Genomic DNA, 17,787 nt, shown 5'->3' with positions numbered 1-17,787 from the left:
TTTTTAAATTTCGTCAGTTCAGTACATATCTGGTGAAAGAAAACAAATTAATTGTTTCTCCCAATTTTTTAGGCATTGGTATAAAGTAATCACAAAAAAATGTGTACATTTTTTTATTTTATTCGGCACAGATTTTCTGTGTCTAATTTGGAAACATATTGCATGGACTCATGTGCATACAGCTTGAAGATTTTGGATCTTTCTGTAGCTAAAGCTTATATATATATAATCTTTATATATATATATATATATATATATATATATATATATATATATATAATCTTTATATTTCTTACTCTTTTTTTTTTCCTTTCCTGTTCTTTGTAAACCTGAAACTATATGAGATTAAACAGGGTTCAGACAATTGATTACTCGTTTAATTGGCAATAAAGAAAAAAAATCATGATATTTAGTTTATAAAAATATCGGCCTAAAAACAATGGAATCCAAGTCTCGTAAAGTTGGAGAGCTGACAAAGCATATAGGTTGATAAATTGAGACACACTTCCTCATAAATTGTTGTTCATTTTTAATGAATTATGTGACATAAAAATGTAAGAACAGCAAATGCAACTAAATTATTGAAACAATATAACAATCTACTCAAAGACGTTGACACACAAAGACCAAAACCACCAAAATTATAAGAAAACGTAGTAAAAGCAGAGCAATTGTACGTACTACACAACTAATTAATAATAAGATTAATTACAAAAAAAGAACTAATTTCATGAATGGGATTTGTGTCTCCGACACGCCATTTTGAGCGGGGTCGAGGGGTCTGACAAAGCGCCGGCGACGATCTGATCGAAGATGGCTTTATTCCCGGCTTGAGTGTAATGTACTCCGTCCCAATTCACTTTGACCGACGGGTCTTTGCATGCTTTTGCGATCAAAATCTCTTTTCCGTGCACTTTTATTTTCCCTCCGCAACCGATGTTCTTGTTGTAGTTGTACTTTCCGCCGTGCCCACAACACGCTCTCAATGGCTGCTCGAACCCTGCAATTTATTATTATTATTATTATTATTATTATTATTATTAGTCTTGGTCTTTTTATTTGTGTCTCGGACTATTCATTAAAGCTTTGCAATACAAATACTAGCCTCTTGGCTTTCGCAATACGTTCTTCGTCTCAAATTAAAAGTTATTTTTAATGTACTATTACGTAGAAAAAAAAAATCCTATCGAAACAAAAATTAATGGCCTTAAATAGGTTTCCCTAGACGGATCTAGTCGTATATATTAATAACATTATTTATATCGTGCGGATTTTGGAGGATTAACGCGCAAAATTCGACGAAAATGTTGATAAAATCATACCTTTTAAAAAAAAGAATTAAAATGGTATGAAGTAGCCAATTCAAACTATGACTTTTACAAAATAGCCATAGTTTCATTAGGTATAGCAAAATAGCCAATTGAGAGTACTGCGATTTTTAATCCTGCCTAGATTAATTTTAATCCAGCGTTCATAAAACTTACATTTTGTCTTTATAGTTCGTTGGGATTAAATTTAATCCAGCCTAGATTAATCTTACTCTGGCTAGTTTAGTTATAATTGGCAAACTATGGCTATTTTGCAAAAGTTTAAGTTCTATTTGGCTATATAGCCGCTTGACCCTTAATAAAATATAAAGTTAATTTAATAATCAACTTAAAACCGAGGAATGATAGCGATCGAATTCCCTATTCAAGGTATAAATGTATCATTTCAATAAAATTCAGGAGATATGAACGATAGCCTGTTTTTCTTGCGAGATAAAACATACCGTATTTCTTTGGCTGGCTAATAATGGAATACTTGGCGGAATAGACATCAACATAGGTGAGAACCGCGGAAGGTAATTCCTTGCGGAGTTTCACAACGATTTCCTTCAATCCGTTGTTAAAGAACCGAGCGACCTCATTGAAAGACGCACCACATCCGGCTTTGTCTATATCTGTGGCCGCAATTGGTACACGGTCGATCACGTACGGTAAACAACCGAAAGGACCGGTGTTGTGTATCCAAAAATATCTCCCTCCATGGTCGTGTATGTTCTACGAAAAAATTGAGTGATTGACAAATGTTATAATTAAAGAAAAGTAAAAGAAAATAAAAAATTAAAGAGCTCCAATTTTAGGCCTAATTTTCTAATTTTCATATTTAACCTTAATTATGGTTTCGAATTGGCTAAGTACGTCGGGAATGTAGGCTTTGACTTCGCTAGTCGTCATATTCATGAAGTAGCCGGCGGTCAAATCATTTTGACCGATGTCAAAGGTGTACAAAGCGCGCTCGAAAACTTCGGGTTTAGGCAAAAGCTTTTTGAAAACACCACCTATTTTGAGGGAGATAAGAGGGAAAAATAAAAAATTAAAAGATTATTTTTTATACCTTGAAAACCTATAAATGTTACCTATAGAGGAAAAAAAAAGATAATGTGATTAAGTATGATTATTTTCACCTTGTTTGCGAATGGTTTGAGTTCGTTGTTGAAAATCGTAGAACTCGTTCCACTGAACGTCCAACGAGATTGGGCTGAAACCGCTCTGCCGGAGAGTCGAGTTCTGAGGCCGAATGGTTGATCCGGCGGTAGCGAAATTCGAGCCGTGCGAGAAATTGCTTCCCACAGAGTCAAGATATGCGCTTAGGTATGGCAATCCAAGCCTTTCAGCTGAAAGAAAAAAAAAATTAGCTCTTCAATTTATGACCAATTCTAAGATTTTAGTGTGACATAGTTTTTTTTTTTTTTTTTTTTTCTTTAAGAAGAAAAAATCTGTAATAGTCATTCTTTTCCATTGGAGATTAATTGATCAAATAAAAAAATAAAATAAAAAACTAGAAAACGCTATATCATATTCATAAAAATTTAAAACAAATTAAAAAAAAAATAGAAAGTATCCTATGATATGGACTTCACTAAAGCGGGACCAATTGGTTGGTTGGTTGGTTCTCATACGAATAATACAAATATATAAAATTTAAAATAAAAAAAAATAAAAAATAAAAACTTTTTCTGCTTAAGATTGAGATGGCTTAACCAAGGCTTATATTATGTAAGGAAAAAAAAAAAAAAAAAAAAAAAAACCCTAATGCGTGAGATTGTGTGTGTACGTACGTACCTATGAAATCGACGATAAGCCGTCCATCGCAGTACCGACCGACGGGACGGTGGAAAAAGGACTCGCCGTGCGGCGACCGAGCTTGGCCGAACACGGCGGACAAGCCTCCGGTATCGGAGTTAGAGTCGCCGAAGTTGAATATCGCCGGAAATTCACACGGACCAGTTTCAGTACTGCTCTTTTCTGAAGATACTAGTGCGCTCATCAGAGACAGTACTGCTATCACGAGAGTGATGGCATTTCTGAAGCACTGTGATGTTTCCATGTGAATGAGAGAGAATGAGTGTCTTCACTTGAGAGTGTGTGAGAGAGGGTATATAAGATAAAGAAATAACGCCAAAATAGTTCATTATATAGAACAATAATGGTGAATAGTAATGTTGTGAAGTTCGTGTAATTTTTATTGGTTTTGTAATATACTGAAAAGTAGGGGTGAAACTGGATCGGTTCGGTTCGGTTTTTGACATTTTTAGTATCCGAATCCGAATTTTCGGTTTTTAAAAATTCGGTCCAGTATCCGGTCCAATTTAGTCTAAAACCGAAATTCGGTTATCCGAATATTCGGTTATCCGGTTTCTTAAATCCAGTATCCAGTCCAGTATCCAGTTTTTAAAATTCGGTTATCCAGTTTGTAAAATTTCAGATCCAGTTTAATATCCAATTTTATAAAATGGATATTCATTTTCTAAAATCCAAATCCGGTTTGTAAAAATTCAAAAAACGAGTACAAACCACTCTTATAAAGCTCCAAAATGACAATACATAATCTAAAACTGAGTAAAAAAAATAAAATTCAAAAGGATACTCGTCTCCAACTACATGAACATGTATATATCATAATATAAAATTAAAATTACAACCCTAATGATCATAATAAACCATACAACGATTGAATTTGTGTGTTACTTTTATAGATCACATAATCAAGTTGTACATGTAGTAGCAGTAGGAGTTGATATATGAGAAGTTTGTTCTTCTATGACAACTTGAACATCATCTGTTAATAATAATGACATAAATTTAAAATAAATTTGTTTTAATAAACAAACAACAAATGAATATGTCAAATAACTTATCAAATTAATTATCTTACCCAAAACAACTTGCTTAGAATCATTTAGTGCTTCCACTTCAGTAAAATCTGATTTGGGAAAAAAATAAAAACGCTAGGTCTCTCTCAAAATTAGGTCAAGTCTTTTTTTTAATATATATTTATTTTTAATTAAAAAAAAATCGGTTAAATAACCGATATCCAGATTTTTCCAAAATCAAATCCGATATCCGGTCCAGTTTTGTAAACCGGATCGGTTATCCGAATCCGAATTTCGGTTAGCTGACGTGGCTCCAAATTTCGGTTTCGGTTCGATTTAGATATCGGTTTTATCCGATTTTCGGTTCGGTTTTGTACAGCCCTACTGAAAAGAGAGTGAAAACGTGTCCTTTTGAATTAGGGGAATGGGTTATTTAATGATTAATGATAATAATAACAAGATTGATTAGGGAAGCAATGAAGGACACGTTTTTATCTCTATTTTTCTTTTTTTGGTATTCATAAGGAATACTCAGATAGTTACTTGAAAGTGAAACTAATGATATTGTAAAATAGTCGATGTGTAAAATTAGTAATGTGGTCAAAATTTGCAAGTATCATGCATCTATTTATCCTTTTCCTAGTCAATATTTATTTTTGACAATTTTTAATTATATATCTAAAAAAAGAGTTAATATTTTAATTGACAATGTAATTAAAAAATGGACGACATAATTTTAACTATTTTACTAAAACCTCACAGTTTTAATTATTTTATTAATTAATTTATTTCAAATGATTATTTGGTAATTATTATTTTCACTGTTGGATTGATGTATGACACTATTGTTATGTTTTTTGGACCCATTTTTTTCCATACTATAATTTTCGAGTTATTGGAGTCATATTACATGTAAGCATGAAGAAAACTTTATCATTTAAATTTAATTGTGGAAAAATGTGATGATGGTAAATTGTTGCCTTTTATTTTATTTTACTGGAATATAGGATTAATTTGTGTCTTTCCCTTCTATATTTTGATTTGGAAAAAGAAAGATTAAAGATGTCATCATCATATCATCTGATTTCAACTTAGCTTTTTGCCTTTTTCTGTTGTCTATGCATGGTATCTTTCCACTTCATGCCATACTTTTTTTCCACATTTTTAGTGTATAAACACCATTTTAGCATGTGTACACTCTTACACTCATTTGTAACTCTCTATTTTTCATTGTACTGTAAATAATTCCAATTTTTTTTTTTTTTTGTGCTATAGATTAGAGAGAAAACCAATCATGTTGACCACTTGTGACTCATTCCTTCGTATATAGTAGCTTTAGGATAAGATTACACATCTTCGAATAAAGGGTCAATAATATCTCCATTATCTTTAAGAAGAAAATATAAAATTCTTAATTTTATATACCAGTTATTAATATTTTTATTTTAGGGAGGTCAACATCTTGACTTCATGGCCCAACGGATAAGGCGCTGGTCTACGAAACCAGAGATTCTGGGTTCGAGTCCCAGTGAAGTCGTTATACGTTTTGCTTTTATTATCAATTTTTTTCTTTCCCTTAGAAACGGTGATAAAATAAATTCTACTACATGTCTACATCATTGCAAAACAAGACGTGTTGCTTGTGCCCTAAGACTCACGCGGGTGATATTCATGATGACTGCGTGGCATATTGAGACGTTGTTGTTGTTGTTGTTGCTTGTGCCCTAAGATACACTTGATCGACTTCCAGCTTGAGCAACTGAAATCAGAGGGTCCAAAAACGACCCGCCAGATCACGTATCTCATTCAACAGTAGCAATTAATTACCAAAAGGGTCAACAAACTCTCACGGCTTATGTATTTAAAGTAAAAACAAAATTTGAAGAGCAATGCAAAGGGAAAATTAAAATTCTTTATTGCATTTGGAAGTCAACTCAATTTTTAACCTCGAAAAAAATCTCCTAATATAGATATTTGTTTTGGGTTTAGTCCACACATTTTTCCAATGATTCTTTTTTCCCTTTTTTTTTTTCCTGAAACTCAATTTATTTTAGTCATACATATATTATACAAAAAAAAAATGCACGAGCATGGTCATGGAACGTAAAAGCTAAAGCTCTTCAACATGGTTGTGGAATTTTATTTGTTTAATTACCTCTATACCGAAGCAAGCTTTTGATTGATACTGTAAACGAAAGCTTTGACTTGATCAACCCGGCATTGAGATATTTTTATTATCTCGTATTTGAAGCCTTGCTCTGATTTCCGAACCACTAGCTGAAACAAAGTAACCAAAGACCAGAACATGAAATGCCTTCTTGAGTATTCAATTGTGGATTTAAATTTTCATGTGAATGCTTTTTTTGTATGATGTCACCTTTCGAGCTTAAGCCGTATGAAAGGAAAACAGTTGTATGTCAAGTGAAAATGTGAAAACGGTCTAAACATGGCCTGAAAGCATTTTTCCATCTGAAGCTGAATTGTTGGAACCAAAAAAAAATCTGAGATTATGTTAATTGATTACTGTAATAAAACAACTTCGGGCAAATTTGAAAACTCAATTTTCCTCTATCTCCATAATATCAGTATCAACACACTCCATGGAAGCAATGCCAGCACAGGATTAATAGTAGCTAGTGAACACAGTTTCATTTTCCCAAGAAAAATCAAAGAGGGAAAGATCTTACCTTTGAATTTCCCATGAAGGGGTATTTTGGAATTCGGATGAAGATTCCGCTTCAGACTTCAGAAGTATTTTATGCTCAAAACTTCAAGCTAAACACATGAAGAGGTATACTGAACTTTTGAATACAGAGGAATTATGTCTATAGTTGTCTGTTGCTCGCTGTTTGCTAAAAAATGGTTTCTTATTTGTTTTATTGCTTTTTCACTCATCAAGTCAGTCCCAGGGAAGTCAGCGAATTACTATCCATGATATAAACCATTACATATCTTTTCTAAAAAAACCCCATTAAATCTCTGAAAATCAGTCAAACTCAACTTTACTAAAGGAACGAAAGGGAAAATGGCTAAAAACATTTATCATTTATTATCTAACGATCATAAAATTACAGAAAAGATCTTCCACATACCTAGCTAGTACTAATCTGATGAATAAATGTCACATTTAAATCCTATAAAAAAAATACCATACAAGGCAATTTCCTTGATCTTAAACAAATGGTTAATACCATACAACGCTCTCATCATATTACTTTGCCTTAATGTTTCATCAAGTTGCAGAAAAACCAAAAAGAAAGTCATGAAAGAATTTTTCGTATCTCGGGGCTTCATTATCGTGAATTGGAAGTGTTGTTGCAAGCTTTGGTGATTGGAATCGGAGGGTTTGAAAGCAAGCCATCGAGAACTTGACGGGCTATGAGTTCATTGGCAGAGTGAGAGTAATGAACGCCGTCCCAATTAATGTACTTTGAAGGGTCTTTACATGCCCTTCCATCAATTTCAGTTCCATTCACTATCGCCTTCATTCCACATTTGACGTAGTAATCTCCATAATGTCCACAGCAGTATCCAAATGGATTATTAAAGCCTGAGAGTCACCGCAGAAAAATAGATTTTTAGAGTTCAGTGCACGAAAAATAATTTTATTTAACACTAATTAGTTACCATGAGGAACCCTCGCGATAATGATCATTGATTCGTTTCTATTTTTTTTTTCTTTCTTTTTTTCTATTATTAAAATGTACTCAGGCGCGTAAAATGCTTACCCTCTTTCACATGCTTGATTATATTAATATCAAGCCAAAATAAATATATTAAAAAATAAAGTGTAATATATATTTTTTGTACTTGTAGGTTGCTTCAACTCTAAATCGGAGCGTTGATCGAGTTCATTTGTGAAGCATGAAACTCTGGGTAATATTTTAAGCTTACGTCCTAAGATGAAACGAGACACATACTATACTTTTAAGGACACTACCTAGCTCTTCACTATACAGATTTCCAACACATATGAACCCAACTTTTCAACCAAAATACATGTTTATTTGATCACATCATAAACTTACTCGGTCTGCTATACTTTAAGGGCATTACCTAGCCCTTCACTACACATGTTTATTTGATCACATCAACCAACTAGTCCTTCAGCGACACGGGTTTCAAACACATTTGAGAGCCAAATTTTTCAGCAAGAATACAAATTTCTTTTTATCACATCATAGACTTACCGTGATTTTTTGCTTCGGAGATCAAAGAATATTTGGCCGAGTAAACATCAACGTAAGTAAGTGCTGCCTTTGGTAGTTCAAGCTTCAGTTCAGAAACTTTCTGTTTGAGTAACTTATTGAATTCCTCAGCGACGTCATTTTGGGACTTGATACAACCGTTCCGGTCAACATCTTCAGGCTTTGGCGGAAAATGAATCAGAGAATAAGGCAAACAGCCGATGGGACCGGTGTTGTGGATCCAAAACGTTCTTCCTCCTAGTTCATACAGTTCCTGAAACAAAAATTATTTGCGAAAGGATCACAAGACTGCTTTTTTTTTTTTACTAGATTTAGAATTGTTGAAGAAATAAGGGAAAATATCATTGCTATCCCATGCATTTTTATTGATATGCTCAATCATACGTTGCATTTTAAAGTCGATCACAATCCCCCTCGGTTTCTGTTTATTGTTAAATCAATAAATTGTTACATTAACCACTAAAAAGTTGTCCCTTAATCTACGAATTCATTGAAATTTACGAATTAATTTACCAAAAAAATACGTTTTTTCTTAATTTTACTAATGATCAAGAACTGCCAATGGGATAAATTATCGAAATATCGAAAAAAAGAGATAAATATTTGATGGCTAATAAAGCGTACGACCAATTTAATAATAAACTTAAAATTGAGGGGAGAATTATGACCGAATTTTAAAATGCATGCATGATATGAATGAAGCCTTTCAATAAAAACTCTTCGGGATATGAATATTATTATCCTAAGTCAAAAAAAAAAAAAAAAAAAAAAAGGGGAAGCTTTATATCCTTTTCTGTTACCTTAACCGTCCGAGCTAGCATACCAGTAATATTAGGAAGCAACGCCTTTGGTTCATCTAAAGCCATGGCCTTCAAACCGAAAGCAATATCATTTTGTCCGATATCGAGAGTGTACAAAGCCTTGGAAAAGTCCTCTGGTCTCGGGAGACTGGTCTTGGCGTAATTACTCAAAGGAGAATCTGAATGAAACCCGAAAAAAACCAAACTATACACTAATTCGAAGTTTGTTTCATTGTTTTCTTTCTTTCCTTCGCAACGAAACGAAATCAACGGTCGGACAGGAATAAGCTTTACCTTCTTCATCGTTGGCCATCTCCTCCGTCCGAGCCTTGAACTGCTTGAACTGCAAAAGTTGAAGGTCTAGCGAAATGGGGCTAAATCCGGCCCCGATTACAGTCATATCCGCTGGCTGAATCGTCGAGCCTCCGGTGGCAAAGTTCGCTCCGTGCCGGAAATTAGTGCCCATGGAATCCATATAGGCACTCACATATGGCAAGCCCAATTTCTCAGCTTCAATATATATATTTTTTTTGTATGTGAACACAAGATTAAGCTCAGTTATAACAATGCCGTCTTTATCATAATCTAATCATAGAGTAAATAGTTAATTTATTTGAATTTCAGTATTTTTTTTTTCTTCAAATTAAGTGAGAATTAGGAATCTGAAGCTTCTCACCGATGAAATCAAGTATGAGTTTGCCATCGCAGTACCTCCCAGAAGGTCTGTGGAAGAAAGTCTCGCCATTGGCGTCGGAAAGCCGATGGAACGCCGCCGATTTTCCGCCGGTGTCGGAGTTCGAGTCGCCGAAGTTGAACAACGCCGGAAATTCGCAGCCACTCCGGTCTCCGCCGAGATCCGGATGTAAAAGCCGGGTTGGTGTGAAGACTGAAATGGTGATTCCGGCGAAGATGATCGCGGTGGTCGCTAGTAATACAGTCTTTGTTCGCCGCCAAGAAGAAGATCCAGATCGTCTGTTGATCCAAATAGGTCTCAACCAGTCCATCGACCGAAGAGATTTGAGCTTGCTCTTCACTCCGTTTCGTCAAACAGTTGGCTATCCAACGGAGCAGCGAAATGAAACCATGCTGGTAGTAAGGGAAAATTATTTAAATTGGATCCAATTTGGTACCTTTTTTTTTTACGTCAAGGAGAAAATTACTAATTTAAATGATAGAAATTCCAAATATAAATATTCCAACTTTATTTAAGATTTGGATAATTTTAATTATCCTCTGATTATTTTTTATTTATTTAGAAATTATTGACAAATTTGGCCGAGCTCCTAAAATATGGCAGTGGTATGATGGAACTAAGAGCATGTGCAATCACAATGCATAACGCCAAACATATGGTTTGATACTATATATACGGCATAATTCTTTTAATTATTGTTTGGTATTTTACATAAGTACCACTTATATATAAATATATTTTATTTTCTTTTGTGTTTTTTCTTTGCTCGAGTCTATTGCCTGGTATCTACATTCAAGACTAACAAAATAATAATAGAAAAAAAGTTAATTGTTTACTATAGTGGTGATTAAATTCATCTAATTTATTAATAATATGATAAAAATAAGCATAATATAAAAAGTTAATTGTTTACTATTATAGCGAATTCTCCGTGCACGTAGTCGCAAAGAAATATAATCGTAAGCACGATTACAAAAACAGGTTTTCGAAGTGATGCTTAATTTTAGAAACGACTAATTAGAAGCGACGTTTTGCAATTAGAATGACTAGTCGCTTTCAGTCTAGGCAACAAAAATTAAAGTTTTATATTGAAAAAGTCAAAATTTGGATATTAGAAGCGACATATGTCGCTTGTAAAAACTTTCCCAAATATTTTTTAACCTTGTTTTTTTCTGCCAATTTTTCATTTTTAAACCGAGACGACGTCGTTTGAGTGACCTAAAAATTAGAAGCGACTAGCCGCTTCTAAATGTCTAGGTCTGAGTATATATAAGAGACTTCGTCTTCTTCTAATGTCGCTTCTAAATGTTTAGGTATGAGTACGAGACCTCGTCTTCTTTGCCGAGAAGACCATATTTCCCCCAAATCTCTATTGTTGCACTTTGAAAGCTCCGTCACCTCTCTCCGAGCTCTCTCCGATCACCATCGCCAGCACCGGCCATCTCTCTCTATGGTCCTCTGACATCTAGCCAGGCGTGAGCTCACCGTCTCCCCATGTTTCTTCTACTATATGTCTACATTCGGCATCGTCAATCCATGCCTCGTCAAATCTATACGCTCATGATCGTGTTGAGGAGAAGCAGTCGGTGATCCGATCCCCTTTGAGCAAGGTGAGTCACTCCGTGCTTGCGAAGCATCTGTCTAGCCTCTCTTTCACCCAAGGTTTAAAATATCGTTATCGATACCCATACCGAGGTTTTGATTTTACGGATATATCGAGTATCGACGGATATTCTATAACAATTTCAATACCGACTACCGATTATATCGGTGATATATGGATTACCGACGGATATATCGATAGAAATTCTATAACAAATAAATATTTTTAAACAACTAAATATATATATATATATATATATATATATATATATATATATATGTCTTGGAATCCAAATTATGAAAATACAAAATCAAATACTACAAAGCTCATGACAAGAAATAAACTTAAAGTAGACATTACAAAACATGAGGAAACTGTTCTCAAGTGCTTCAAATGAAAGAATAGTAGAAGATTACAACCTTTGAAAGTCCGAATCAGTTGTAGGTTGAGTGTCGATGAGGTTGAAACGTGTGGGGTTGCACCAGCTGACCTTGACAGTATACGGGCCACAACATGTATGATGAATAGTATTCCATGTAGGTTTTGATGTGCATTTCGTAGTTGTACTGATCCAGGCCGATGAATAGGTCGAGGATAGGAAACTGTTCGTACTGAGTTTGAAAGTGGCTCGTTGATATTGAGCTTGAGCCTCTGATCCCGAGACCGACATCGAATCAAATTGAGAAGAAATTTGATCAATATCAGGTAGTCGACGCACAAGACATGGGAGCTGGATAAGTCGGTGGAGCGCCAAAAAAAATAATCAAATGCGGATAGTTGATATGACCTGTCATTTGAACTAGTATCACCACCACCTCGGCCAAAACCGCTGACTTCACCTGGAGTATGATAGTCATGTCCATCTCCTTGGCCCCTTAGGTCACCACCACACCGAACATATCCATCCCCATAACCACTACCAAATCCATATCCACCACCAGCATATTCGACACCTCCGCCATATGAACTACCACTATAAGTACTACCCTCGTGAGTAATACCTCCATAAGTACTACCCTCGTGAGTACTACCACCAACATTACTACCACGTGAACCCGTTCGCACTCGCTTGGATGAGCGTACAATACTTTCTTGTCCCTTCGTTGGTCATTTCTGTAAATAAAAAATTCACAATATCACAATTTATAATTCGCAACTTCTTAATCACAATCACAATCACAAGTTTTTATTCGCATTTTCTAAAATCACAATTTATCTATCCTAATTTCAATATCACATATTCCCGTCCACAATCATAAATTCCAATTCACATGTACAATATCACAATTTATTATTCGCAACTTCTTAATCACAATCACAATCACAAGTTTTGATTCGAATTTTCTAAAATCACAATTTGTCTACCGGATAGACTCTATTCTAATTTCAATATCACATATTCTCGTCAACAATCATAAATTCCAATTCACAAGTCGAAATATCATAATTTCTACAATACCATAATTTCTACACTAACCTCTTTTAAATAAAGATTCTGAAAATTTTCAAGTCGCCGACTGCCGCCAATATGGGTGGCGAGTTGCCGGAAAATTGAAAAACTCGCCGGAACTTTAAAAAAAGTTGGGGATCTGAAAGATAATCACATACTAATCTCAAATATGCAAAAAAAATTCAACAAAACTCGAGTTAAATCTAACTAAATATGAAAAACAAATTAAAACATCACAAACTTAATTTTCGAAGCTTATCATGCAGTCATGGTCGAGATATCGGTGATTATCGGCGCTCGTCTATAGCATTCCTTCTAAGCGCTGCGATTTTTTATGGAGATTAAGCTTCGTCGATGGTTATCGCCAATATGGCATAACTTCTCCACATAGCCGGACGATTTCAACTGGGTAAAATGTTGTCGATTTTTTCAAATTGTTGTCGATATATCGGGCATTTATAACTAACCAATTTATCGCGATAAATTGAAAATATCACGATATTTTCCGATAGTAAAACGATTTTATATAAAACGATAACGTTTATTATTGATTATGTAAAAAAAAACGAGAATATCGGCGATATATCCCTATATATTGCCGATATTTTGAACATTGCTTTCACCTACCCGAATCCCGTATTATGTTGCCAGGTAAATTGATTGCCTTCGAACCCCAAGTCTTGGAAGTCACAATCACGAAACACAAGAATTTTTGAAGAAAATAGAGAGGGAGGGAGAGAGGGAGGGAGAGAGAGAGAGAGAGAGAGAATTTTAGGTTTAAATTCAATAGAGATGTCTCAGTCTCACTCATAATACGGGGAAATGAATGTGTACAATAAAAATAAAAAATAAAAATAAATAAAGAAGTTATTACGACAGTATTCTTTAGTTGGTGCGTGTTGTATGAACTATGAATGACATACAATTTCTTTAATGTTTTTTTTTTAATCAATTTCTTAAATGTTTTAGATACTTAATGTGATGATGAGTGAAATAAGCCGTGTTGACCATTTCCCCACAGGGAAAAAAAGAATGCCACCCTAATATATGTGTTGATAATGGCATCCCTTATTTTGCTGTAATATGACGAAATGTCTTTGATTGATTGCATGATCTCAACCTCTTTCCACCCAATTATTTATTACTCAAATACAATTATATATTCGCTTTGTTGTCCTCCTTTTTCCTTGGCATTACACTAGCGTTGAGAAACAGAAAGTTGCGCTTGTGTTTCAAATTAAAATGGGTCCATATCATCCCACAAAACCCATATTACATTTGTCACATAATGAAACTAAAGAGTACCAAAAACAAATTACAATTTCCTTGGTTCAGTTCAATCACAAGGTTATGAAAAAAAGAAAAGGAAAAAAAAAAGAGAGAACAACAAAATTTTACATAGATGCAACAGATAAAATAGAGGGACTTAAGACACGCGTGTTCCCATTCGCCAGTACTACTTACTCTTAAACAATTCTTGATTGAATTCACAACAGCAAAATAGAATTAAACCCCAAAATAAGGAGGGTCGAGTGACAAAATATTATTCTTGTTTTAATTGTCAAAAAGTCTCTGGAGATAACAGCTCAGTCAACTTGAACTCCATTGAAACAGAAAACCCCATCGGTCACTACCATCTCTCCCTCGACCTCGACCTGTCACAGTACAATCCCGAACTTTCATGCGATTCGATAAAAATAATAATAACGACTAAAAAAGACGCAACAGAATACAAACACAAACTACTAATATAATCTATAAAGTCAATTCATGGTTCGAGAGATGATCGGTTTTATCCAATTACACTACTATACCACTAAATTAAATAAAATAACAAGCTTGACAACTCTACTCACTAATAACTCATTCATACTACAATCTATTTTAAATCTTTATCAGCCACGAGGCCATGGCGGTTCAAATGGAAGATCTCCAAGCGGCCCCGAGTTTTTTAATTCATGAGTTTATTCTACAATAGAATTTTTATTTTTATTTTTTATATCTGGTGCACGAGTTAGACCCAACTAAACTCCACGAGGCCTTGGCATTATCAACTGAGAGGATACTACAATATAATTAGGTAAAAAAAAAATGAATAAATTACTTATTTACCCTTCTCGGGTCAACACGCACCTGTCCATGTCTCTGCTACCCAGAAATCCTCTTTCCCTTCCACCACCGCCGCCGCCGCCGCCGCCTTGAAACCCTCTTCTATCATCGCCCGGCCTCGTCCAGATCTCCGTGGTTCCACGTGAACGAGGCCTTTCCATGAGCTCCGAAGTTCTAGAATCTTCGAACGCTCCGGATTGGGACGGAGGTCTCTCGTGGTAGGCCCGGCCCGCTCCTGATCTGGGCCTTTCGGCGGCGGGTTTCTGTGCAAACCTCAATTTTGTGTCCAAATCACGAGTCAGCTGTTCGAGTTCCGCTTCTCTCCGAAGTATTATTTCCTGCAAAGTTGGGTCCCCCGCAGAAGGGTCCTTCTTCAAGTTCTCGATTTCTTCTTTCAACATCTTTTCCTCTTCAGTCTCGGGTCTGCACAATATCCTCTGTAAGAACCAAGAAAAAAAAAACGCAGCAAAAAAATGTATGCACAAGCAATATTTGTACTGCTCAAAAGTGCCTGTGCCACTGAATTACTTTAGCGATACTTTCAATACTGCCGTGGCGTTGAGAAAATAAGCTTTTCTTAGTAAAACTGATCAAGGAAGAAAACGCAACGCAATAAAACAGCCATTATGTAGCTTAAACACATCGACAAACTAGTTAATACTATGGGGATCTAACTGGTCATGAGCAAGAAGCATATGCTACACTGAAACTCAGATCAACTGTTTCAGAGGAAAAGGCATTGTTCAGGAATCAACGTAACTACTGCATTACAGGTTCAAGTTCTTTGCCCAGACATTTGTTCTCTGATAAACAAAACTTCTATACCCTAGCCTATATAAATTAGACAATATGAAGCAACTTCAACAATGGAGATCTGTACAACACAGTCTATCTTACAAGGAAACGAGATACGGACCTGTCGACGATGAGGACGGCGCTGCGGCGGCGCTCGAGATCGAGATCGATCTTCCTCCAGTCCTTTCCCTGTTCTTCCAGAAGAACCTCCCTCGGCTTGGCGTCCCCGAAAGGGTTCACCTTCGGCCTCGGCTTCGCAGCGCTCTCGGTCTCGGACCGGCCCGACTGAGCGCTTGTGGGCCGGCTCGAGTGGGCGCTCGTGGGCCGGCTGCCAGCTGTCGAAGACGACGAGGCCTTCTTGGCCTCGATCTCCGAGTCCATCTTCTTCCAGTCCAGCCCCTTCTCCGCCAGCACGTCCTCCCTCGGCCGCGCCGCCCCGAACGGGCTCGGCTTGCTCGCTTTCGCCGGAATATCCGCCGGAGAAGGATCAATCGAATTCCCTTTCCGCGGATCCAGCACCAGCCTCGGCCGTTCCCTCTCTCCTCCTCCCACTCCGCCGGAACCGGAGCCGTAGTTCGATGATGACCGTACTGGGATAGGTTTCTTCCCAAACGCCCAATTGTCGACCTCGTCTGCCCTAGAAGAGCCTCCGAAACCACCACCGCCGGCGGGTCCTCCGATTCCAGTTCCTCCGGCTCCACCGTAGCGGCTCTGGCTCTGGCTCTGGCTCTGCCTTCCTGAATCGTAAGAAGGAAGAGGCTTCTTCTCCGTCTTCCAATTATCGACCTCGTCAGCCCTAGAATGCATTTGATCGAAATCCGAAACCCTAGAATTTCTTTCTCCGCCTCTTCTCTCGTCGTCGAACCCTCCGTACGACCTCCTTCCTCCGCCGCCCCAAGAACCGTCGCCGCCGCCGTCCTCCCGATCGCGTCCCCTCCCTCCGCCGCCGATTCCCTGCCGTCCGTACGAGGACGACGAGAATCCCCTCCCGGAGTACTGCATTTCGTCGGAGCTGTACTCCTTGGGCCCCGTCGGAAGCCGCATCATCTCGTCCGGAGTGAGCCCCTTCGAATCTCCGGCGCCGGCGCTGTGGAAGTCGCGGAGGTTCATGGTGGTCTTCTTCTTCTTACCGGTCTTGGCGATAGCCCCTTCCCTCAGGCTCGGAAAGCTCTGCGGCTCCACCGGCGCCGCCGCCGCCGCGGCCTTCTCCTCGGCCTCCTCGCGCTCTGCCTCGGCGGCCCAAGCTCCGGCGCCGCCCCAGGGTTTCGACATTTTTTTTTCTTCTGGCTTTCTTTCTTTCTCAGACGATCTCCTCTCAAATTAGATTCTAATTGTGTTTGGAAAGTGAAAATGAAAATGAAAATGAAAATGAGAATAAAATTATATGTCTTTCTGTCGTGCTTTAAGTTTATTTTATTTTATTATTTAATTTGGTTCAGTCGTCTGACTCGAATCAATGAGCCAACAACGATTCGATAAACCGGGTTTTGATTCGGGTTACGTTAGCTATTACGGAGCTCCGAAACTATGACGTGCGAATGCTATTTTTTTTTTTTTACAAAATGTTTTAGTTTCTAAAAATTAGTAACTTCTTCTTGCATCAACATTGGATATATTATCCAAGATTTGACAAATTTTGTTAAGATGGTTTTGGCATAAAATTTATCAGGCAAACTTGTAATAAAAAAAAAAAGTATTGCTTGATATACCAATTTATTAAAAAAAAAAATTTATTTAATTTATATATGGGATAATTAGAACAGTAACTCGATAACTCAAGCTACTTTTAAAAAATAGTCAAAATTTCATTTTATTAATAAAATAGTTCATCAAGTCGCAGTAAAATAAATTAACAGTTTTAGTTAATTTAATTTACTTCGACTTGTTGGATTATTTTTATAATAAAATGAAATTTTGCCTAAAATCTTAAAAAAAGTTAAATGATTGATTAGTTACAACAAATTTATTTTTATATAAATTCTCTAGAGTC

At 36.5% G+C, this 17,787-nt stretch overlaps 3 protein-coding genes and 1 non-coding gene across 5 annotated transcripts; 1 reads left to right on the top strand and 3 right to left on the bottom strand.

Annotated features, from left to right (window-relative positions):
* Positions 1-553: 553 nt before the first annotated feature.
* Positions 554-3,424, bottom strand: LOC149403246 (GDSL esterase/lipase At3g26430-like). The gene is made up of 5 exons (XM_089609883.1): positions 3,108-3,424; positions 2,450-2,659; positions 2,154-2,323; positions 1,772-2,042; positions 554-1,000 (listed from the first exon to the last, which is right to left on the bottom strand). The coding sequence occupies exons 1-5, from the start codon at positions 3,370-3,372 to the stop codon at positions 729-731; spliced, it is 1,188 nt and encodes a 395-aa protein (XP_089466009.1). The 5' UTR covers positions 3,373-3,424; the 3' UTR covers positions 554-728.
* A 2,178-nt stretch (positions 3,425-5,602) lies between these two features.
* TRNAR-ACG (transfer RNA arginine (anticodon ACG)) lies at positions 5,603-5,675 on the top strand. The gene has a single exon. It is a non-coding gene; the product is annotated as a tRNA-Arg (tRNA).
* A 1,441-nt stretch (positions 5,676-7,116) lies between these two features.
* On the bottom strand, positions 7,117-10,312 carry LOC149403244 (GDSL esterase/lipase At5g14450-like). Of its 2 annotated transcripts, none has more exons than XM_089609877.1 (5): positions 9,823-10,312; positions 9,441-9,656; positions 9,147-9,325; positions 8,329-8,599; positions 7,117-7,688 (listed from the first exon to the last, which is right to left on the bottom strand). In XM_089609877.1, exons 1-5 carry the CDS (start codon positions 10,148-10,150, stop codon positions 7,432-7,434), a joined length of 1,251 nt encoding a protein of 416 aa, XP_089466003.1. In that variant the 5' UTR covers positions 10,151-10,312; the 3' UTR covers positions 7,117-7,431. The 2 variants fall into 2 exon arrangements, with proteins under 2 accessions (XP_089466003.1, XP_089466004.1); XM_089609878.1 differs by having other exon boundaries at positions 9,858-10,030.
* A 3,785-nt stretch (positions 10,313-14,097) lies between these two features.
* EIF4B1 (eukaryotic translation initiation factor 4B1) lies at positions 14,098-17,180 on the bottom strand. Its single transcript, XM_089609437.1, has 3 exons — positions 15,919-17,180; positions 15,027-15,425; positions 14,098-14,548 (listed from the first exon to the last, which is right to left on the bottom strand). Exons 1-3 carry the CDS (start codon positions 17,067-17,069, stop codon positions 14,524-14,526), a joined length of 1,575 nt encoding a protein of 524 aa, XP_089465563.1. The 5' UTR covers positions 17,070-17,180; the 3' UTR covers positions 14,098-14,523.
* Positions 17,181-17,787: the final 607 nt, after the last annotated feature.

This window comes from Urtica dioica, chromosome 3 (genome assembly GCF_054948205.1).
Source record: "Urtica dioica subsp. dioica isolate 48M chromosome 3, U.dioica_male_clone48M_v1_H2, whole genome shotgun sequence".
NCBI classification, from domain to species: domain Eukaryota; kingdom Viridiplantae; phylum Streptophyta; class Magnoliopsida; order Rosales; family Urticaceae; genus Urtica; species Urtica dioica.
This window is presented reverse-complemented; position numbering and strand designations above follow the sequence as displayed.

Bases quoted from the DNA above. Each gene is read 5' to 3' on its own strand.
- LOC149403246 (XM_089609883.1), bottom strand. From the start codon at position 3,372: ATGGAAACATCACAGTGCTTCAGAAATGCCATCACTCTCGTGATAGCA. The intron at 2,324-2,449 runs GTGAAAATAATC...CCCTCAAAATAG, and splicing joins TCAAACCATTCGCAAACAAG to GTGGTGTTTTCAAAAAGCTT. The intron at 1,001-1,771 runs GTATGTTTTATC...AATAAATTGCAG, and splicing joins TAGCCAGCCAAAGAAATACG to GGTTCGAGCAGCCATTGAGA.
- LOC149403244 (XM_089609877.1), bottom strand. From the start codon at position 10,150: ATGGACTGGTTGAGACCTATTTGGATCAACAGACGATCTGGATCTTCT. The intron at 9,326-9,440 runs GTAAAGCTTATT...GGTTTCATTCAG, and splicing joins GATGGCCAACGATGAAGAAG to ATTCTCCTTTGAGTAATTAC. The intron at 7,689-8,328 runs GTAAGTCTATGA...GGTGACTCTCAG, and splicing joins CTCCGAAGCAAAAAATCACG to GCTTTAATAATCCATTTGGA.
- EIF4B1 (XM_089609437.1), bottom strand. From the start codon at position 17,069: ATGTCGAAACCCTGGGGCGGCGCCGGAGCTTGGGCCGCCGAGGCAGAG. The intron at 15,426-15,918 runs GTCCGTATCTCG...GATATTGTGCAG, and splicing joins GCCGTCCTCATCGTCGACAG to ACCCGAGACTGAAGAGGAAA. The intron at 14,549-15,026 runs GTGCGTGTTGAC...GTACTGTGACAG, and splicing joins GGTAGCAGAGACATGGACAG to GTCGAGGTCGAGGGAGAGAT.